This window comes from Vicugna pacos, chromosome 10 (assembly GCF_048564905.1).
Source record: "Vicugna pacos chromosome 10, VicPac4, whole genome shotgun sequence".
Classification (NCBI taxonomy): domain Eukaryota; kingdom Metazoa; phylum Chordata; class Mammalia; order Artiodactyla; family Camelidae; genus Vicugna; species Vicugna pacos.
In genome coordinates, this window is record NC_132996.1 from 12,194,290 (window position 1) to 12,217,771 (window position 23,482).

General features: G+C 46.5%; 1 protein-coding gene across 1 annotated transcript; it reads right to left on the reverse strand.

Annotated features, from left to right (window-relative positions):
- Positions 1–1,761: 1,761 nt before the first annotated feature.
- On the reverse strand, positions 1,762–17,124 carry MTNR1B (melatonin receptor 1B). The gene is made up of 2 exons (XM_072969839.1): positions 16,896–17,124; positions 1,762–2,678 (listed from the first exon to the last, which is right to left on the reverse strand). The coding sequence occupies exons 1-2, from the start codon at positions 17,116–17,118 to the stop codon at positions 1,762–1,764; spliced, it is 1,140 nt and encodes a 379-aa protein (XP_072825940.1). The 5' UTR covers positions 17,119–17,124.
- Between the last annotated feature and the right edge of the window lie 6,358 nt (positions 17,125–23,482).

A 23,482-nucleotide genomic window follows, 5' to 3' on the forward strand; every position in this document is an offset into this window, starting at 1 on the left:
GGTCTCTTGGGCTTCTCTGTCAGCCTGAGGTCTGGACTGGGAGGCCCCCCTGGGCGGGACTGCCCACACCTGGCAGCTGGAGCCCAATCTGGGTAACCGGGGCTGGAACACCTACATTCCTAACAGTCTGGTCGAAGACTACCAGAGCCAGAATCAGATTCCCAGACCCCTCCCAAGAGCTCCACAGTCACAACCTTGTTGGTGGAGCCCAGAGCATCTGCCTGTTTAACAAGATTCCACCCAAATTCCTCATATTACAAGGGGTGGAGAGCATCTGGCCCAAGACCAAGGTCAGCACGCCGGGCTCCTCGCTTGGCAAGGCAGCGCTGCCTGAGGTGACTTTTCTCTCTCCCTGGAGCCCCCGGGGGCCTCCTGCCTTTGGGTGCTGTGCCCCCTCCGCCCTGTTCCTCCCTCGTCACCAGCTGTGTGTCTGCGGGGGCAGCAGAGTGGGGGCTGCTGCCGGACAGACTGGGCCCCACACCCAGCTCTGAGCTCAACGGCTCTGTGACCTCGGGGAATCACTTCACTTCTTTGAGTTTCGGCTTCTCAGTATAAACACAATGACATCTTTTCCAAGGGTTCTGTTAGGATGAAGTGAGACAGTGCACCCCCAGCACTGAGCACAGGGCCTGGTACAGGCGAACACCCACGAACGTTTGCTGATACCAAAGCGCTGACAGACGGGGACCAATGCCTGTGCCTCCTGCTGGGCCTGCCCGCACAGGGCACCCAACTCAGGTTGTGGAACTGAACGAAGAAGCTAAATCTGAATGAGGACCCCTGAAGCGTGTACAAATGCACAGCCTGAGACCGGAAGTGGGGGGCAGGTGCCCCTTCCACCTCCACACACACCTTCCATTCTCTTCCGTCCCTGTCTTGTGTGGCATTTCTTCTCTCTTTCAAGATCACTTTTGTTTCATGTAGTCAGTATAATAATTAAAGGGAATGATTCCTGAGTGCCAGCCACTGTCCTCAGCTCCTGAGCTGAATCATTGCAACAAATCCTCACCCAGCCCTGGGAGGCAGGTAGTGGCCTGGTCTCTGTTTTAGGGGGAGTAAACTGAGGAAAACAGAGGTTAGGGGACCTGTCCAAGCCACACAACTCAGTCACAGGGTGGAACCAGGGAAGGAAGCCAGGCAGACTTTGTGCTGTAGACACCTGAGGAGTGGTGTGTGTGTGTGTGTGTGTGTGTATAGTCTGACGTGGGGCACTATGTACAGCGTATACAAGGTGGTGTGGTGCAGTGCGGGGGCATGTGTGTGTACTGTGGTGGGTGTGTGTGTGTGCACACACGTGTATAGGGAAGGTCAGTGCAGGGGGAGAGTGCAGGATGCTTTTCCTCTGCACCACGCCAGCCCCCGGAGGCCCTGCAGAGCCACCCACCTTCCTGCACTGCAGATCTCGCTCTTCCATCTTTGCTGTCAGAGAAGCTCTCCACTCCTGCTGCCAATCGGGGGATAGAGAGAAAGCAGGAGGACCAGAGGGACAGCCCATGGGGAGGAATTGGCCTCTTCCACCCCAGGTCTTTCCTCATTCTGTTCCTTCCTTGGTCTTTGCACACACCAAGCCCCCAGTGCTCCCTGAGAGTTCAAATACTAGATCCAGAGCTATGCCGACAGGGACGTGGCCCCCAGTAACTGCAGGCGACCCCTGACCAGCCTGAACCAGGGCTGCTGCCAGGCTTCCTGTCCACAGGATGAAGTTCTGCAAGCCGGGTGCTGTCATGCAAGCAGGAGGCCAGATCTCACCCTGGAGCAGCCTCACTCCCACTGTTTCAACAGTCGGCTGCCCAGCTGGGGATCAGGCTTGAGGGCACCTGCCTGGATGGGGGGCTGGGTGTGAACAACGGGGAGAGCTTGGCTCTCTGGCCCCTCAGCCTGGCTGCTCTTGGAGGAATCCTGCAAGCAGCGCCGCGGGTTCCAGAGGGCAGAGATGATCCTTTTGTATTCCCTGCGGAAGTTCTGGTTCAGGAGCCCATAGATGATGGCATTAAGGCAGCTGTTGAAATAAGCCAGGAAGTAGCTAGCGACAAAGAGCCCCTCTGGGACCTGGGGAGCCACTTCTTCTGGGTCTATGGCCACAGCGAGTCCAATGAAGTTCAACGGCGCCCAGCAGATGGCGAAGATCACAAACACCACGAACATGGTCAGGAAGCTCCGGATGTTGCTGGACCTCGGGCACAGCCTGTTCTCCGACTTGACCTTGCTGCGGGCCCGGAGCACCAGCACCCAGATGCGCAGGTAACAGAAGCACACAACGGTGATGGGGAGGAGGAAGTGGATGGCCACCACCGCCATCGTGTACTGGGCGCTGACTGTCTGGGTGAAGGTGCAGGAGTAGATGCGCGGGTCGTACTGCAGGGACCCCACGAAGAAGTTGGGCACTAGGGCCACCAGGGTGAGGAGCCAGACGAGGCCGATGTAGAGCGGGGTGTGCCAGTTACGGTAGATGCGGTGGTAGGCCACGCTGTGGCAGATGTAGCAGTAGCGGTTAATGGCGATGGCGGTGATGTTGAAGACGGAGCTGATGACGCTAAGGCCCATCACAAAGGCGCTGGCCTTGCAATGCACCTCCCCCATGGGCCAGCCGTCGTGGAAGATGGCCATGAGGATTAGTGGGTAGGGGTACAAGGCCACCACCAGGTCAGCCAACGCCAGACTCACCAAGAAAAAATTACCTGGAGCAGGAAACAGGAAGCAAGAATCAGGACAAAACCTCACTATTTCTATTCTGTAGAATATTCTCTCCTTTGTCCAGGTGTTTAAAAGGGAGCCCTCCTACACTGCTGGTGGGAATGCAATTTGGTGTAGCCACTATGGAAAATGATATGGAAATTCCTTAAAAAACCAAAAATATTTTTACTATGTGATCCAGCAATCCCATTCCTGGGCATATATTTGGAGAAAACAAATTCAAAGATAGATACACCACACCATTCATAGCAGCACTATTTACCATAGCCAAGACATGGAAACAACCAAAGTGTCCACTGACAAATAAATGGATAAAGAAGATGTGGTATACACACACACACACACACACACACACACACAGGAAAACTATGCAACCATAAAAAGAATGAAATAATGCCATTTATGGTAACACAGATGGACCTAGAGATTATCATACTAAATAAAATAAGTCAGACAGAGAAAGACAAATATCAAATGGTGTCGCTTATATGTGGAATCTAAGAAAAAGACACAAATGAACTTATTTATTACAAAATAGAAACAGACTTATGGACATGGAAAACAAACTTATGGTTACCAAAGGGGAAGAGGGGGAGGGATAAATTAGGAGTTTGTAATTAGTGGATACTAACTACTATATATAAAATAGATAAACAACAAGGTCCCACTGTGTAGCAAAGGGAACTATATTCAATAGCTTGTAACAGCCTATAATGAAAAAGAATATAAAAAGAATATACATATGTACAACTGAATCACTATACTGTGCACCAGAAAATAACACAGCATTGTGAATCAACTATACTTTAATAATAATAATTTTTTAAAAAGTAACGGACTTACTGTTAGCATTGGGAATGGAAACCACGTGGGTTTTAGAGGTCAAACTGCATCTCTGTTGTGCATGAACCCTGTGACCGAGGCAGGTTATTGAAGCTCCCCATGCCTCATTTTTCTCATTTGTAAAATGGGGCTAATGGTGCCCACTTTTTACTATAGCTGTGAGAATCAAACGATGATTCAGAGTGCCTGGGGACACAGCGGGTGCTCGCCAATGTTAACTATTTTCATGACCGGCACGGAGGCTCAGTGGTTCCAGAGGAGAATCTGAGCAGCAAGAATGTGGGTTCATCATCACCACCACGCCACCCATCCACACGCCTACCTCTTCGCCTGTCTACTGGGCACTGTCCTTTTGCATCTTTTACCCACTGGTTAACAGGCTGCTTTCTAAGTGACTTTAATTCATTTTTCTAAATGTGAGTTGCATTTTGCAGGGGGACCAGAAGTAAAATTTGGAGAGTGGGAGCCCAGTGTTCTGGTAGCTCCTGTCCACCTCGTCTGGGGCCTCCACACGCAGCCGTGTTGCCCAGGTGGCTGGTGCGCGACGTGGTGGCTCAGAGTCCGGTCCTGCGGGGTGGCGAGGGGCAGCGGGTGCTCCCCATCTCACAGCCTCCAGGGGGCCTCCCCCCATGCCTGCACATTCCCTGGCTTCCTGAACTGCCTCTCTGCGCTGAATGGAGCGTTCCCCAGCATCATCAAACTCAGCCGGCCAGAGGCAGCCTCAGGAAACCACAACAGCAATTGATTAATACGCTGCAGGCATGTTCTGGGCCGGAGTCCTCGAAAGGAGATGGGGCTTAATTCCAAAGAACATAATCTCTGTTCCTAAAGTGCTTGCATTCTAAAAGCAACAGTGACTCGTGAATAAAGTACCAAGAACCTGTTCGAGCAAAATGCAGCTCAGGGCAGGAGAAGCTCCATCCCTAATGCTATTTGTTTCACGCACCGCATGTTACACTTTTTTGAGCCCCTATCCTATGATCAGAAAATACACTGTCCTGCCAGCCAGCGCCTTCAGGAATGCAGCGGGCACTGGACACGGTCTTTCACACCTTCTGGTCTTTTGCCACATGGCGGCGAGCGAGCTACCAGCCTTACAGCAGCTGAGCGCAGAGGGTGGATGGGACGGACTCACAGGAAGGACTCTCCCAGGAGGCAAGGACACTGATGCTCTGCTGCCTCCATGTGTCTGCGGGTACTCTGCAGAGGCTGCTGTGCCGCCTCGGGGGTCCAAAGCGTCAGGCAGATGGAAAGGATCCAAAAGGCACAGCAATCAGAAAGCCCGAGCTGTGGTCTGGCATCAGGGGGCTTTGGGAAAAGGGGGCCTCAGAGCCACTCAGCTGCGAGTCCCCCTGGCCAGACCCTCAGGTGAAGCTGACTGTACTTGCTGCTACATGGAAACCCACAAGGCAGAGAGAGAGCTGTCCCCAGCCCTCCCTGTCCCAACACACATTCTCACCTCACCTCACGGAAGACTCCGCGGTGTCAGGTGATACCTCATTGTGGCTCTGATTTGCATTTCTCTGATGATTAGTGATGCTAAGCACTAATCCGCGGGACACACTCTTGGGAACCTGGCAGGTCCCTGAGGAGCCTTCTTGAAGTGCCTATTTTTGCTTGGAATTAACTCCATGCAGAACTGACAGAAAAGACATCCGTTAGCTCCCTGGGAGTTCTCAGGAGCCACCTACTGCGGGGTCCAGAGCTAGGTTAGCGCCCGAGGGAGACAGGATGTAACTAAACAGAAAGGAGATCCTTTGGACAGAGTGCTTTCCAGGTAGTGAGCTTCCCTGTCTCTTGAGACATTCACGTAGGTGTTGGACAATAAAGGAAAGCTCTGCCTCAGACTGAGCTGTGAGATTCCTTCCTGTTCTACTATCTCAGGGATCTATTTACTTAATGGGAGAAAAGCCCCCTCTTTAATTTTTATAGTACCAAAAATCCTTTCTGATTGGTACTATAAGACAAGAAATCACATCTCAGGTCCTGCTTGGGGTGTGGGGGAGTCTCCTGCTTTTTCATTTAATTCTCAGCCTTTTTCTCTGTCTCCACTGGAGGATTTCAGTCTCTGACTCCCCTGCTCAGAACTTACTCGGTCTTAAGAGAGTGAGGGATTTCCTTTCCCAAATTTCTTGTTTTTGGCTAAAACAGGAGCCCTTGTCTCTTCCTAGAATTTTGTGTCCTTTTTTTTTAATTGAAGTATAGTTGATTTACAATACTGTATTTTCAGGTGTACAACATGGTGACTCAATACTTTTATAAATTATACTCCATTTAAAGTTATAAAATATTTTCTATATTCCCTGTGAAGTGCTTGTATCTTATTTATTTTGTACATAGTAGTTTGTCCCTCTTAATCCCCTACCCCTATATTGCTCCCCCTACACTGGTAACCACTGGTTTATTCTCTATATCTGTGAGCCTGTTTCTTTTTTTTGCTATATTCATTAGTTTGTTTTATTTTTTAGATTCCATATATAAGTGATAACATACAGTATTTGGCTTTCTCTGTCTAACTTATTTTACTAAACGTAATGCCCTCCAGTTCTAGCCATGTTGTTGCAGGTGGCAAAATTTCATTATTTTTTATGGTTGAGTAGTATTCCATTGTGTGTGTGTGTCTGTATCACATCTTCTTTATCCATTCATCTGTTCATGGACACTTAGGCTGCTTCTGTACATTGGCAATTGTAAATAATGCTGCTGGGAACATTGGGGTGCCCATATCTTTTCAAATTAGTGTTTTTGGTTTTTTTTCAGATATACACCCAGGAGTGGGATTGTTGGATCATATGGACAACCTACTGAATGGGAGAAAAATATTTACAAATGATATGTCCAATAAGGGGTTAATATCCAAAATATATAAACTGCTCATACAACTCAATAGCCATAAAAACAAACAACCCAATTTAAAAATGGGCAGAAGATCTGAATAGACATTTTTCCAAAGAAGACAGACAGATGGCCAACAGGCACATGAAGAGATGCTTAGCATCACTAATCATCAGAGAAATGCAAATCAGAGTCACAATGAGGTATCACCTGACACCTGTCAGAATGGCCATCATCAAAAGGAACACAGATAACAAACGCTGGAGAGAATGTGGAGAAAAAGGAACCCTCATAGACTGTTGGTAGGAATGTAAACTGATGCAGCCACTGTGGAAAGCAGTGTGGAGGTTCCTCAAAAAAATATTCAGCAGGGTGGGTGTAGCTCAGTGGTAGAGTGTGTGCTTAGCCTGCACGAGGTCCTGGGCTCAATCCCCAGTACCTCCATTTAAAAAGTAAATCAGTCAGTCATAGTACTTAAAAAAATTTTTAATGTCCTTTTGACATTTGGGAGTGGTGCTGGAAGTTGGAGTGGCCTGGGGTAACCTCAGTTCTGTCACTTTGAACTGGACCAAGTTACTGAACTTGTTTCTCTGTGACCATTATTTCTTTGGTTTTTCTCCTTTTCTTTTGGAGCCCTCCTTCCCCCTCCTCACACACGCTCCACATGGCTGTTTCTGTGAAAAATATCCCTTCTTTTCTGAGTGGGAATATTGGTCTCCGCAGGGCCCACTGGCCTCCTGGCTGAGCGGCAAAGAAGCGTTTGGCTCTTGCAAGCACGTGTAGAGAAAGTCAAGAGCTGCTGGGAGCCGGTGCCAGCTCAGCCAGCTGTTTCCTAGGAAAGCAAGTCAAGCTCTGCCGTGTTAATGTGGCTCATCCCCTAATAATGCCCCAGAGGCTGGCAAACAGCTTGTAAATAGTGTGAAGAACACATTCAACTCCACGTGGGAAGTGATTCAATTACTCTCCCCCATTACTCCGGCTGTTCCTCAAAGGCTGAAATCAACCAGTTCCTGCTGTAGATCCATCTGCCCAGACATCATACCGTCTCCCAACTTTCTTGACACAATTCCAAGTTAGACACATCAAATTCTTGTTGTGTCTCCCGTCTGTAAGAAGCCAGGCCCTGTCTAGATGATAATCAAAGGGAGATCTTGTTCTCTGTCCACCCCAGATAGGGGAGAATCAACCAGGACACACAGCCCTGCTCGCCGTCCAGCCCATGCACAGGCTTCTAATGAATGCTTTTAATACCAGTCTTGGTGTGACTTATCCCCCCCACCCCCCACCTCCATCAGGGTTTTGTACTAATACAGAAATCCCCTCCAGGATTCATATGCAGAGCATACCCCTCCACACACATAACCACCGCAATCCCCTCCCTCCTTGCCTCCTCTCTCCTTCTTTTTGGGAAGTCTGGTCCTTAGTGAGGATCTGGTAACCTGGGAAAAGAGCCAGCACATGTTGAGCTATCTAGTCTTCGTCAGATAGGAGAATGCTGGAAACTAAAGCCACCTCCATCCCTTGCCCCCTTCCCCATGCCCACCCTGTTTTCCCAGAAGAATTTGTTCATTTTAAATTGTCTCTAGTCATTGAGCCAAAATAGGCAATAGAGAAGTAGCTAGTCATTGAGTCATTTACTGAACAAACATTGCTGAGTGTCTGCTAGTTACTGGCCCCGCCTGCGCGGGGGCTGATGGAAGCGTGGTGAGCAAGACAGACACATCTCCTCCCGTTACAAAGCTCCTGGTCATGAGACATTTTATTTAATGTCTCATAGAGGAGACAACTAAATAAAAATAAGATGCAGTGGTAGAGTGCATGCTTAGCATTCAGGAGGCCCTGGGTTCAATCCCCAGTACCTCCATTAACATTTTTTTAAAAATTAAAATAAAAACAAGCTGTGATAAGGATTATGATAGGGAAGTCAGCAGAGGAGCTATCATTTCTAACAAGGTTAAACTTCCTGTGCCTTGAGGTCTCCTTCTATCCTCCACTTACTCAAACGTGTAATGTATTTCTGGAGCATGTACCACACGCGGGTAGGGCACAGTGATGGTTTAAAGACACGCTTCTGCCATTGAAATGCTAACAGTCCTGTTGGGGAAAAAGATTGAGAGACAGTGGTTTCTCAGTGAGAGCTGGGTGGGAGGCCAGCATGAGGTGGTAGGAACAGCGGGGAAGAAATAAGTCGTCCTGGCAGGGAGCGGGGGCTGGTCCGCAGGACAATTCATCAAGTGGCCGGACATAATCACGAAGGCCCTGCAACAGGCCTGTCTCCACCCCAGGATGGCTGTTCATCTCAATGGGATCTTGCATGGGAAAAGATTTAAGAAATAATAATAATGTCCAAATTGTTAGAGCAGGCAGATAGCTAGATATGAGCAGAGAAAGGGGGCACAGGTCAAATGGCAGGAATTGGGCAGAAAGGAGGGGCACAGGCCCAATGCAGGAAACCACACAGCATGTAAGTACGAGGGGTCCCTGAACACAGAAAGGGCAGGAAGCTCTGGGCTGACAAGTGGTCACACTCTTTGGGGTGATAAGCGGCCCAGAGGCCAACAAAGAAAGGTGAGAAAAGACAGGAATCTCCAGTGTCTGAACGGAACCTCTTGCTCATTATGCCCTCATTACAATAAAATGAGCTTTGCAGATCACAAGTACCCACCATGCACCAACGCCATGACATTTCTGATCCAGACCAAATAAAGACAAAAATCCCTCCTCCCTTTGGGAAGGTGGAGTTGGGATGAAAGTCAGGGGAATACGACCCCAGATCCTTGCCTCCCTAATGAATATTCCGCCCATTCATTTTTACACCCTATGTAACCAACCTGCCAAATGAATGCGGGGCAGCTGAGCCTGCCCATCTCCCCTTGAGTGTATTATCCATCCTTTAATAACTTCTCACTTTACTTTTTTAACCACGACGTCTTGTCTCTGAATTCTTTCTGGGAAGGGACAAGAATCTGGAACATCGGTTACAACCACCAGCAACAAAATGAATGTGAGATATTCTTATAAGTTATGTTCTGGGGATAAGCATTTGAAATAATTGAACAGACTGATTGTTAAAAACTTGATTTCTTCACAAACACAAAAACAATGCACTCTCATATTAACATAGCTCCTAATTAGATTCCCCAAACTTTGAGGGTGGAGACTATTTTCTTCCAAAATCACATTATTTGTGAAAACTCTAGAGCATGTGGATGAATCGCACAAAGGCTAAACTGTAACCTAACTTCACTTGAATTAAAAAAGAAAAGGATTGCTAAGCAAGCTAATAGTGTGAACAAAAATATAATGGGGGCATTCTAACCACTTAAAAGAATAAATACATTTTAGAGCAGAAGCACCCATTTGAATAATTAACTGAGATGCTCATTACAAAAATCTTTCTCCATAACCACCAAGGCATTGCTTGGAAACTCTCAGGGAAGCATTTTATCACTTTAATTACACTGAGTTATATCCAAAAAAAATGGAATAGCTCCTTAAAGTTTATAATTTGCATTCACATTAATTGACTCAATTGTTTCTCAAAAGAATCCTTTAAGGTTAAAACCGTGATTTTCATTTTACAGATCAAGAAATCAACACGCAGACCATGTGAACAGAGAGAGAAAAGAAGAAAAAACAAGAAGAGAAACAAGAGGAAACCAGGAAAAAAATGTGAGAGGGACTAAGGGTGTAGAGGTTTTGGTCATCCATAAGAGTAGGAAAGAGCAGAAAAGTGCCCACATACCCGGGCCGTTAGTAGGTCAGCAGTGAGGTCAGCAAGGGCAAATTCTGAGTTTGGAGGATAAACTTGCACTGTAAGTTGCTCTCTCAGTCAGCTTTGCCTTCAAGAGAAGGCAAGAAATGAACCGGTACTTGGAAAGGGCTATCCTTTGATGGGGAGATTGTGTAAGATTTTTTTCTTATTCTTTTATCTTTCTCTTTTAAAATTTTCCCTTAGTTTTTATTGAAGCGTAGTTGATTTACAATGTTAGTTTCATATGTACAGCAAAGTGATTCAGTTATACATATATATTCTTATATCCGATACAAAATAAGCACCTAGGGATGATCAAATTAAATGAAGCAAGTGAGGCAGAGAAAGACAAATATCATATGATAACACTTATATGTGGAATCTAAAAAAATGATACAAATGAATATTTACAAACCAGAAATAGACTCACAGACATAAAAAACAAAACTATGGTTACCAAAGGAGGAAGAGGGAAGGGATAAATTATGGGTTTGGGATTAACATATACACACTACTATATATAAAATAGACAATAAGGACCTACTGTATAGCACAGGGAACTATATTCAATAGCTTGTAATAGCCTATAATGGAAAAGAATCTGAAAGGAATGTGTGTGTGTATATATATAGTATAACTGAATCACTATGCTGTACACTTGAAACTAACACAACATTGTATATCAACTATATTTCGGTTTTAAAAAGCACATGGTAATCTTAGCTATTATTTGTTACTTTTTTATATTATTATTAGTTGCATAGAAAGAACAAGAAAGGAGGGAGCATATAGGTCAGTGGTGGAGGGCATAAGGTCCTGGGTTCAATCTCTGGTGCCTCCATTAAATAAATAAACAAACAAATAAACCTAATTACTTTCCCCTCAAAAAAAGAAGCAATTAAAAAATAAAAGTTTATTTAAAATTTTTAAAATGAGAATTTTTTTAAAAGAAAGAAAGAAGAAAGAGGCTCATAACATTGGACTGGGACCCCTGGGAGGTAGGATGTGAGAAGTGGTATAAGATGAGGATGTTGAAGCTAAAACATTGCCTCTAGAGTGTAAACTCCGTAAGTTTACTGTGACTTTATTTCCAACTCCCTAACTTTTCCTCTTTCTCTAATAAGTATTTTAAATTATAAGACCTAAGAGTGTCTCCTGAGTTTTACAACATATCATGCTAAATCCAAACTCCAATTTTGTGGGGGAAAAAAGGCAGTCAAACATAAAAGAGTTCACACACCAGGCTGCTGAGGACTCCATGGGAGGAATTAAAGAGGATTATGAACTTTCCTGATTATGTGGCTAAAGACATAATTATGAGATTTAAAATCTGTTCATTTCGCTTGGGAAAGAGAAAATAAAGTTTTCAGAGCCAAAATGTGAAGCTGGAAAGCTCAGGCAACATTGAGGGGGGATGGAGAGGAGGGGGACATCCAAGGTACCCCAGTTTGGTCTTCAGCTGATAACAAGCAACTTCAAACCCCAAAAGCCCAGCAGGTTAAAGACACTTGTCACCAAGGGACAGCTCCGGGAGTGTCCTGTGGAGGGTAAAGCCTGGATGAAGTGGGCTCCACCTTACCTTGTAACACCTGGAGGGCAGGGACCCTGCGTCTACTAAATATTCCCTCCAGGCCTTTCAAGAGCTTTTGCCCAGGGCTGACCTGTTTATTCATTCATCATTTACCTCCTCAATCAACAAGTGGAAGGAAAAGGGGCCACATGACGGGCTGTGCTCTAATCTAACTGGGGATGCCAACACCAGCCAGGCTGAAAATTCCCATCAGGAAGTCTGCCATGCAGTCACTGGTTCTGGATAAGAGAAGGTGCAGATTCTGAACATCTCTGGGCACTAAGGGCACAGAGTGGACCCTGGACAAGGGCCTGGGTGTTCAACAATCAGATACTCCCCATTTTCCCGGATAAGCCCAGTGTCAGAGATTCCGCATCCTTCCTCCTTACAAATCACAGATACGTCCTAGGAAGGCCACGTGTCTGCTCACTAACACCTCCCTGACAGCCTCTTATCCAGTTGCTGTACAAGAAACCACTGTCAGACCATGGCTCCTAACCTTCGCCTGGGAGTTTAGGGTTGCCATGCCAACGGGCCAGGAACCACCAATGCCACTGTGTTTTCCCCTTGTTAATGGAGACTATCTCGACATAACAGTAAGAACACGGTTCTCTCAGCCCTCTTCGTGGCTGACTGCGTGGTGCGGGTGATGGCAGGAAGCTCACATTTCACAGGCAGCTTAAAGGGGTCAGCCTCGGGCCAGACCAGCAACAGGCAGACTCCCTAAGGGGTCACTGGGGCACAATTTTAGGGAACCCTGGTGGAGCTGGAGCCTGCTGGCCACCCAGGAGCACCAGAAAGCAGGTACCCAGTGCAGGTGCCAGTCAGTTTGGGGGACAAGAGTGGGGCATACTTTGCGCTTTTAGTGCTTAAAGCAATTCCGTTCCAGGAGAACTGTATTGATGGTGTGAGCAGTGCTGAGTATGTAGCTGAGTCTACCTCACCTCCTAGAGAAAAATTAATACCTTCGGTTCCACTGCTTTCCTGGTATTCTGTCCATTTTCAAATTTGTTTCAGCACAGCTGTATTCAGTTTTTCACTATGCGCCTAGCTCTGAGAATAGAAATGGAATAAAAGTCTCTGTTCTCGACAAGTTCACAGTCCCACGGGGACAGGGAAGAACGAAGAGCAATACGGTGCGGGGCGTGCAGGACGGAGGCTCATGGCAACCAAGGAGGAAGACCAGGACGGTAGCCGTGCCTTTCATGGTGTGAATGATAAAACCAACAACCCCACAGGGAAGCTGAGGAAGGAGTTTGAAAAGAGCCAGGGGAGCTTCCCCAAGATGAATGTAGAGCGTCAGAGAACACAGGCTGTGTGCGAAGAGCAGCAACTCATGCTGGCCCGAGGGATAGCAGAGACAGGGCTGTGATGTTAGGTGGGAGGCGCCGGCCACAGGGGCTTGTGCCAGCCCTGCTCCGGGGCTGGACACTGTCCTGTAGGTAGAGGGCGGTCACTGGAGGCAGGTCACTCTGGACATGGTAACGGGGAGGGTGAAGGAGCAGGGAAAGCTGCCTGGTGGCTATGGACATGGTTTGCTCAAGAGATGATGAGGGTTTAAATTGGGGCATTTGGAGTAGGGAGGGCAGGAAAGTGGGCAATTGAGAAGACACAATAAGACAAAAATCATGAGATCTGGGAAATGAAGGAATCAAGAATCATTCCTGGGGATCAGGTGTCAGGCAAAGGAAGAGAGGAAGGAAATCTAAAAACTAGAACCAAGTCAGCCAAGGGAATGGAAGGTCCCAAGGAGGGAGTGGCCCTCAGTGTCACACTCCACACAGAGGGCACTTCCCAAAAGGTCGGACCCCAGAGGACTGGGCAGGAAACGGGAAGCAATGAAGTAATTAGCAGATGCAAACTGTTATATTAAGATGTCTGGCTGAGAAGAGAAGGAGGGAGGTAGTCATGAAGTTAGAAGGAGACATAAAACCAAGGAAAATTATTTTTTCTTTTAAATGATGGAGACCCTTGTATGTGTGTGTGGAGGGGGAGCTAAAGGGAAAGAGACAGAAATTGAAAATACAGAAGAGAGGAACAAATTTGATGGAGGAAGATTCTGTAAGAGCTGGAAAGGAAGAGAGAAAAAATATAGGAATGAATATTGGCAAGGTCTAGACTGGGGATGAGTGGCAGTGGTGGCAAAAGGAAAATCCTCAGACACTGTCAGGAGAGCCCGACGTGTGGCAGGTCCCCAGGAAACACACACTGAAGAATTGTGAAATGCCACCAGTACAATGACATGTAAGGCTCTGGGAACATGGCAAAGAGTGTAACACAAACCTAGCCTTTCCTTCTACGTTGGGTCGGTGCCCTGAATCTGTCTCCCATCTTCCCTCCATCCCTCCTTGTCTCCCTTTCTCTAGGGCCGTCTCTGAAAAAGTCAACCCAATGCATGAGCAATAGAAGCTGCAGGGCAGTTCCCCCCCAAAAAGGACAGTTAATCTAATCACCATTCTAATCCCTATTATGAATGGCAAGGGTCTACCAAAGAGAGAAACTGAGTTTATAGTTAAGTAGAGGATACCGACATCTTCTATGAAAGATGCTATGAACTTAACATGGGCTGTGTGCCTTCGTTATTGGAAATATACACGTTCTCCTTGTCACAGTCCTATTTTCTTTTTTTTTTTCCTCTTTTTTTGGGGGGAGGGGGATTAGGTTTGTTTGTTTGTTTGTTTATTTAATGGAGGTGCTGGGGATTGAACCCAGGACCTTGTGCATGCTAAGCACGTGCTCTACCACTATATCCTCCTCATCCACAGTTCTATTTTCTTAATACCCATGAATTAAGGAACCAGGCTCAATTACAGAAAGGTCTAGGATAAATGTTTCTTAAAGTAAATCCAAACTCTTCAGTAAGAGAAGACCTGATTAATAGTGGAATGGGTGCTAACTCTTCACAGTGCTGTAGGTTTTTTAGGCATCTTCTGAAATCTCAGTCGGCCAAAGTTATTTAGTTCACGTTGATACCATGATTTTTCATGACTATCATCAATAAAGCCAAGGGTCAAATAAAAACTGGGGCCGCCACCCATGTGTCAGGAACTAACATCATTTAGATATAGTGTTAACTTTTTTTTTTTTTTTTTGGTGCTGGGCTGTAGCAGACTCAGTGAGAGGTAGGAAGAATGGAACAGAGGTTTGGCCAGCAACTTACCACCTCAGCCACGTTCTCCAATCAGTAAGGTTTCCGTGAATCCCACTAGGAGAGCTGAAGAGGCCAGCCCTCAGCAGGATGGAGGAAGGGAGACGGAGCTTGTCTCTGTCAAGCGAAAGGAAGCAGCACCCTCTCCCCACTGCCCCCCTGCCCGTGGTAGGCAGCCCACCAGGCTTCCTCTAAACACCCGATTAGCCAGGGAGAGAAGCCCTGCCTCCACGCTGCCGCCCGATGCAGGAGGTGAACACTTGTCACCTCTACAAAAGGACCATATAACTGAAATAGTAAGTGCAGCTTTCTGATCGTAGCCTGCTCTTTCCTAATAGATAAGCCTCTACTCAGAGGACACAATAATATCTTGCAAAAATTATTCCACATAATACTAGCTACCAGTGGTGAAGTGAGTGAGTTAGAAAGCTTACATCTCTTTTTTCCTTCCAGTTGTGTCGTGCTGTAATTGACATACAGCACTGTGTAAGTTTAAGGAATACAGCGTGATGATTAGACTTACCCACATTGTGAAATGATTGTCACAATAAGTTTAGTGAACATCCATCATCTCATACAGACACAGAAAGAAACAGAAAAAAACAAACCTTTTCCTTGGGATGAGAACTCTTAGGATTTACTCTCTTAACAACTTTCCTCTATAACGTACAGCAGCGTTCGTTATATTTATCATGCTGTACATCACATCCCTGGTACTTACCTTATAACTACAAGTTTGTACCTCTGACTACCGTCATCCAGTTCGCTCTCCCCGCAATTCCTGCCTCTGGTAATCACAAATCTGAACTCTTTTTCTACTACTTTGTTTGTTTGCTTTTCAAGTAGAAGTGACCTATAACGCTATGTTAGGTCCTAGTGCACAGCACAGTGACTGGATATTTCTATACTTTTCAAAATGATCACAGTGGTATGTCTAGTGACCCTCTGTCACCATACAATTACTTCTTAATAACGTGAAGTTTCCCACATTATGGATAGAAGCTCACGTTTTTATTTTTTGTTTGTTCTTGAGATAAAAATCCTGGAGTCCACTGGGCCACACAAAATACATATAATGACTTACTAGAACTAGCCTTCCTGACTGCTCTGCCTCCTTAGAAAAGCATGTTTAAGCTATACAGTCGGCTTCCTGCTATCTTTTCATTTTAATTCACTCTAATATTTGAGTTGCCCCTAAAGCCCCGACTGGGAAATGACAAATTGACAGGCAGGTTCATTGAACTTCTTTCCAAGCTGAAACGGTCAGCCTGCTCCAGTGGCCCTCTCAGGTCCAGAGTTCAGAGACCTTTTCTCTCTGTTTTTACCCCCTTACAGACCAGAGTATGGGGAAATTAAAAGGGGGGAAATATGCTCAGGATTGCAACACTATTTTGCCAAATCATTGTTTTAATCTTCCTTTGATCCTATGAATTCCCTGTCTTCCATAAAGAACACCATTATCTCAAAGCAATTTAGTTTTATCCAAGCAGAGCTTGCAGATTTCTGCCTTTTCACTTCCTTGGTTGGAACCAAGATGATCTGGAGAGAAGTTTCGGACAGAAAAGTCACTGGAGCGCTTCCGTGAATCCAATCATTGTCTCAGCAAATGCTTCCTAAGCACCTACCACGTGAACCACAGTGCTTGGCAGGGGAAGGAGGGAGGTGTTAAAAATCCTCAGATTTCTGTGGCCAGAGCGGAGCACCCTCTGGACGGGAAGAAATTGGAGCGCCTTGGAGAGCGAAGACTTCTAGCCTCATGGGTTCCCAAAGCGCTGCGCTCGGCCAGAAAGTGCGCGAGAAGAGCTTTGCACTGATGCGCTGAGTGCCTCCTGGTCCATTTGCAAGAGGCGGCGCCAGAGGCGCCCGTCTCGGGAAAGGCAGCAACTCCCTCTAACTTTTGAGTTCAAGACCAAACTTGGGGACTGGTTAGAGAGAAGGGAAAGTGGCGCGAGGGGCTGAGGAGGAACAGGGGGGCGGATTTCGGGATTAGGATCAGGGTCAAGACCAGACACCAGGGAAGGGCTCTAAGCAGCAGCGGGCGCGGCGCTCACCTGCGTTCCGGAGCTTGCGGTTCCCGAGCACAGAGAGGATGACCAGGAGGTTGCCCACGATGTCCACTGCGGTGGTGACGATGAGCACCGCGGACAGCGCGGGCGCCACCCACGGAGGCCTGGGGGTCCCGGAGGGCCGCGCGCCACCTGCCCCTGGCCAGCCTGGGCGCACCGCCCGGCCGCCCGCCTCGCAGCAGTTGGCGAAGGAGCCGTTCTCGGGCATCGTGGACCCTCCTGCGCCGCGCCAGCCACTGGGCACCCAGTCTCTCCTCGGGCAGGGCGCGCAGTGCCGAGCTGGGCGCTCCTGCCCCACCTTCCCTGCTCAGGCTTCGTGGGCGGCTACAGGAGAGGCCAGGGAGGAGGGACCTGGAGGAGATCATTAAGCGCGGGCAGGGGGCGGAGAAAATGTAGAAATGCGATGAGGACACTAGGAGTCCAGGCATTATCGAAAGGAGGGCGTCCCTACCCGGCTCACTCAGGAGCAGCTGCGAAGCTGTCCCCCGCGCCCACAGCCCAGCACGTGCCTGGTGCCTGGCCGGGTTCAAGCCTCGGTGCCTGAGTGCACTGCCACGTCCTGGACTCCAGATTACCCTGCCTCACCCGCCCAGAGAAGCTTGTCCAGGAAGGGACATCTACGTTTAGGGACTGGAGAAGGTGCTGTTCCTTGGGACCTACTGATCGGTTGTCAAAAGGGCAAGGACCCCCCAGAGGGCTGTGCAGCCCCAAAGAGAACGTTAACTCTGGACTATGGGGAGACACCGGGGAGAGGGTTACACTCTAGGTAGCTGCAGGAGCAAGACAAAGCGGCTGTTTGCGAGCACTTGCTGTTTATCGTGGGAGTTAGCGGTGATGTCTCTGCCCTGTCCTCTCTATAAAGCCAAGCCAGTCTCCTTTAATAGATTTACGAACACCCGTTCAAACATGATAATACTTAAGTAGCTGTATGGTCAATAGTGGGGGTTAATATAATGTGGTTTTTGGAGGGGTTAGAATGAAAAGAGTGTGCTCTGTTTATAGGAAAGAAGGAACTTAGGTGTCCTTTATTTAAAATGTTTAAGCACTTACTCTGATAATAACAATTGCTCATCTCTTTTGAGGCTAATTTTATGCCAAACACGGTGGAATCACTAACATCAAAATGACTGATAATCCTCTATTTGGCAAGGAGGTGTAAAGTACCTGGAACTTTCATACATTGCTTTTATGAGAATGCAAAATGGTACACTTTAAAGAGCTGTTTGGTAGTTTCTTACAGAATTAAATACATACCATCCTATGACCAGAAATAAGATGGAAATGAAACATACGTCTACAAAAAGACTTGTGCAGAAATTGTCCAGAGCAGCCTTACTTACAGTAACCCAAACCTGAAAACAGCCCAAAGGTTCATCCACAGATGAACGGGTCAATCAGTTGTGGTGTATTCATACATCATTGCTGAATACCACTCAGCACTAGAAACTGCTAATATACACAAGATGGATTAATCTCAAAAATATTATATTAAGCAAAAGAAGCCAGATACAAAAGGGTACGTACAATGTGATTCCAATTCTGTGATGTCCAAAAGCAGGAAAAAGTCATCTATGGTGGTAATAATCAGGGCCATTGTTTCCTGTGGGGGCGAGGATTGAATGGAACAGAGTATGAAATAAATTTCTGGGATGTTATTTGTGTGTGTTATTTTATGTAAATTATACTCTCCCACTTCCCTCCCACCCTACCTTCCTCCTTCCAAAAACAAAAACAAACAAAAATAAAAAGGAAGAATGCAGTGGAGAGGGAGGGACGCTAACGGTGTGCTGATGCAGGAAAAGGAGATGATAATTAAAGGAACAAACTCCTTGAGATATGAGCCCATCCAGAGCCCAAGGAAGGATGAAAATTGTTAGGAGAGAGAGGCTTTCTCCCCTAAAGCAGCAGCCGGTGCAAATTCAGATGTGTTTGTAGATTGGTGTGAAGGGCTGAGAGAGTTCTGCTCTGGCTGCTGTATTTTCAGGGAGTCTGACGCTACCTCATTAGCTGGGATTCAGGAGGAAGGAGTGTGGGAGATTTGAAGACAGGAGAAGGTATGAAATGTCATTTCAGAAAGTGGGAACTTTAACTAGGAAGGCATGGCAGGTGTGTCAGGAGAGTGAATGCCCCTGTGGAGCTTAAGATGATGGCTTTAAATGAAGCCAGTCAGCCTTGTTGATCATTGCTAAGCCACAACTTGAAGGGGCTCAGGACAGACACATAGAATCACTCAGGATTCCAATTTGCCAGTGAGGAGTCAATTAAAGAAGGAAGGGCGTGGGCATGATGGGAGGATGGACCCTAGGATTGCCGTTAAATGAGAGATGATGAGAAAGCAAAGGGGGCTGGTGGGTCACGGGAAAGAGGTGGGCTCAAGGGATGGGAGGGGTCGAATTCAAAGAGTTGTGGTGGGTGAATATGAAAAAGAAAAAGATCGTGGTATTGAGAGAGAGGTCTGATATTGAGATTTCTAAGGAGTGCAGATTCTATTGATGTGAGGCTCCGAGGGTGATGATGGAAGGGGGTCGCTGGAGGAAGGCGAGGGAAAAGCTTGCTGGAAATGAGAAGGTCAAGGACCTGAGAAGTCAGGGGGTAGATGTTACAGTGGGGAGAGGAAAGGAAAGCTGTGATTCAGGGGGTGAATCTCTAATGAATGAGGAGGAATGAGCAGCCAGGTGGTAGGAGATCAACAGGGATGGAGAGAAGGAGACACAGCTGGATGGGGGAAGTGTCAAGGGGACAGCCATGCTTTCCCTGTCCTTTCAAGTGCACTTGTAGAGCTTCTACAGTATATACAGTAGAACTTCTCTGGCTGTTGGTGCTCTCACAGCAATAGATGAGTTGGATACAGTATACATGGCCCCAGTTGAGACACACCAGTAACACACAGTTGGGTAATTGAATATGAAACATATATAGGATATCCACCCTGTGCTGCCCTGGAATGTGATCATGCACATACCCACAACAGGCATCTCAGGACCTCTGGGCGTTAGGAATTGGGGTACCCACTGCCTAAGAAATCCATGTGGTGCCTTGAAAGGTCAGGGGGATGGTACAGTCACTTTGGAAGACAGTTTGGTGGTTTCTTATGAAACTAAACACACCCTTACCACGCAATCCATCAGTTGAATGCAAATCAACATTCTGAATACTTATGGAGTATCCTAGGGCTATAATAATGAGAAGGACTCATGCTTCTTGGTGTTTATCCAAAAAGTTTAAAACTTATCTCCACACAAAAACTTGCACATGGATGTTTATAGCAACTTTATTTATAATTTCCCAAAATTGGGAACTATCAAGATGTCTGTTAGTAAGCAACTGGATAAATAAACTGTGGTACATTCAGACAATGAACTATTTTATTGTTCAGCACTAAAAAGAAATGAGATATTAAGCCATGAAAAGACATAGAGAAAACCTAAGTGCGTATTACTGAGTAAAAGAATGCAATCTGAAAATGCTACATACTATAAGGTTCCAAATATATGACCTTCTAGAAAAGTCAAAACTATGGAGACAGCAAAGTGATCAGTGTTGGCAAGAGTTAGGGGAGAAAGAGAGATGAACAGGCAGAGCACAGAGGATTTTTAGGGCAGTGGAACTATGCTGTATGGTACTACAATGGTGGACACATTACATGTGTCTAAACCCACAGAATTACAACACCAAAAGTGAGCCCTAATGTAAATTATGGATTCTTGGGTGATTCATACGTTTCCAGATGAAACAGAATCCACCCCACTATCGACAACACAAACTAAAGCAGATCTAGGGAGAAAAGTCGTGATGATGGGGAGGTTGGAGCTATGATACACAAGGTGATGGAGAGGGGTGCCCAGATTCAAGAGAGAGGGTATCACATTCAAGGAACTGAGAAGACATCAGGGAAGAAGTAAGCTCAGGGCTGAGAGATTGGGCTAGAGAAGTGGGCAGGAACTGGTCTGGGGACTCTGGGGACTCACCTTGAGGACTCTGGACTTGACTCCAAGCACAGTGGAATTTGTGGAGGGTTTGGCCAGGCATCTGCACCCTGCCCCACTTGTGCAGGCTTCCCTTCCAATGTGGAGAGGATGTCTGCTATGGAGAGGATGTCTGCCACAGAAAGCAATTCCCACATTGGCATCCAAGTGGCACAGTGGTGATCGCCTCCAGTGCCCCAGGCTGGTGGTCTCTTACCATAAGAGGATTTTTTTCACAATAGGTAAAACCAATAGCAGCTGTCAACAGTGAAATGACATTACATAGGAGGAAAAATCAAAGCCTGGAGAAGGGAAGGGAGAGAGATAAAGGAGAGAGGTTCAAGATTCCTAGCTGGTTTCTTTAAAAAGTAAATCAACATTCTGAATACTTATGGAGTATCCTAGGGCTACAAAAATGAGCAGGATTCATACTTCTAACAGCTGCCCCCAAGTTCAAATGCAAATCAAAATCTGCTCACAGAAGCTCAGCTTCCCACTATCCAACAATAATACATTTCATGCTGGATAGTACTTGAAACCTTTTCCAAACCACTTTTACCCAGGCCATCTTGTGTCCCCTTTTAACAGCTCTATGAGGCCTGGGAGGCAGGTATGATTCCAGCTGGAAATAAAAGGTAACAGACACTCAGGGATAAATAACTTGCCAAGTTTGGTGGCTGGTGAGTGGCCAAGATGAGTCTGTAACCCAGCTGTCTAACAGAATTCAGTTCTTTTACTGAACGTGTAATGGCTTTTGCTCCCTCAGTATGAACTGTACAAAGCACATAATCAAAACTTTCTTTAGGTAATCAGTTTGCAACCTGGCTGAAAAAGAGCCACTTGCCCTTTTAGTAATACTACAAGCAGTAAGATAATTGCTTTTAAGAAGCAGCTAATACTGAGTGTTTACTCTGTGCTAGACGTCAGAGACATGAGGATACTTTCATTTAACCTTCACATCTCTATGAGATGGATATGACTCCTATGTTCTGTGAAGAAATTGAGATTCAGAGAGGCAGAGAAATCTGCCCCAGATTGCCCAGCTCGTGGGTCTCAGAGATAGGATAATTCCAAAACCTGGTGCAGTTTTGCTCTTGTATCAGGGAATACTAAAACCTCTGGACTCTTTGCCGCCACAGGAGAAGGATAGGGGAGCTCAACAACGGTGCGAAGGTTGAACCCAGAAAGAAACAAAGCTTCTCTTAGTTTTGAAAAAGATGACTTTTATATACATCACTTAGGAGATATACCGCCTCCTAGCAACGTGAAGCTGCCCTAATCTCTTCCTGAAGTGAAGCATAGCCTGGAAAACAACAACAGCGACAACAAAAAACCCACCTCTGGGCAGCCTCCCTCCGGTTACGCAGCACACGCCCCTGGCCGAGACCAACAGAGAGATCGGGGGACCTGGCTGGGCCAGGCAGGGTCAGAGCAGCAAATTGTCCCCTCTGCTGGTTGCGTGATCTTTACCTTTTCTGACTTCGTCTTTCCCTTCAGGGGAAACATCAGCACAAGAGTTGCTGCCCCCGTTGTTTCAGATTTAAATCTCGTCTAACAGCTCAACGTTCAAACAGAAGGGGCTGACCCTTGCCTCGGAGTCCAGTGAACTCCGGGTCAGTGTTTCTGTGTTATCCTGCACTGTCTAGAACGGATTATTTAGCTGATATAGATAAATACAGATGCATACTTTATATATTTATTTAAATATAATTTAAATTGTTTAATTTTTCCTTTATAGGATGATGTTTTTGTTTACAGTTTACCAAAACAGTCTATTTTCCTAGTAAAAATAAATTTAAGCTGAAAATCATAAGCAGAAACAGTCAAGTGAAAGGATCCACCAATGTTGTGATGGTTTTGACTTCTACAGAAGGAAATTTATTTTGGAAACTTAATGCTTGCTTTTACAACCTTGGGGACAAGGGGACCCAGTCGCAGGGAAATCAGTCAAGGTACAAGCTATTAGGGAAGTGAAGTCCCGAGAAGGATAGTACAGTCCGGGGGCCAGTGTGGACCTCCCTCTCCGGGGGCAGAGGGGGCTGAGGTACAGCCCTGGTGTCTCCGCTAGATGGGGTGTGTAACCCCCTCCTGTCTTGCAGGGGCATGTTTGTTTTAGGAGAATACCCAGTGCCTCTGCAGAGATGCTGGTAGCAGACCAGGCCTCTTCCCCAGAGACTGGCTGTTATCAGCCCCCAAGGGCCTCAGCTAATAGGTTAATATTGTTGTGTCTTTGCTTCCAAGACTGGTGAGTGGGACACTCGGCCAGGAGTAAACTTAAACACGAATGACTTGCTCTAGGTTCTCCCCGTGACTGCTTAATTAGAGCTAATATTTTTCCAGTGAAGTTAATTTTCCAGGGATTGGCCTGGCCTAGTTCCCAAACTAATATCCACAGTCCGCTGAAGCCTTCTTTATTATAGAGACTAGAGTCTGCTCCTGTGCTTGGAGAAGCAGCCCTCCATAATGCACTGGAATATCTGTGTCTTTGGCCAAAAGCCACCTACACCAGACAAGCCTGGTCAGTCATTTAAGAAGATATGGATTCAACATGGAAAACCAGCTTGTTTGGAAGGGGCTGTCATTATCTGTGCTTTCAAATGAGGCAGA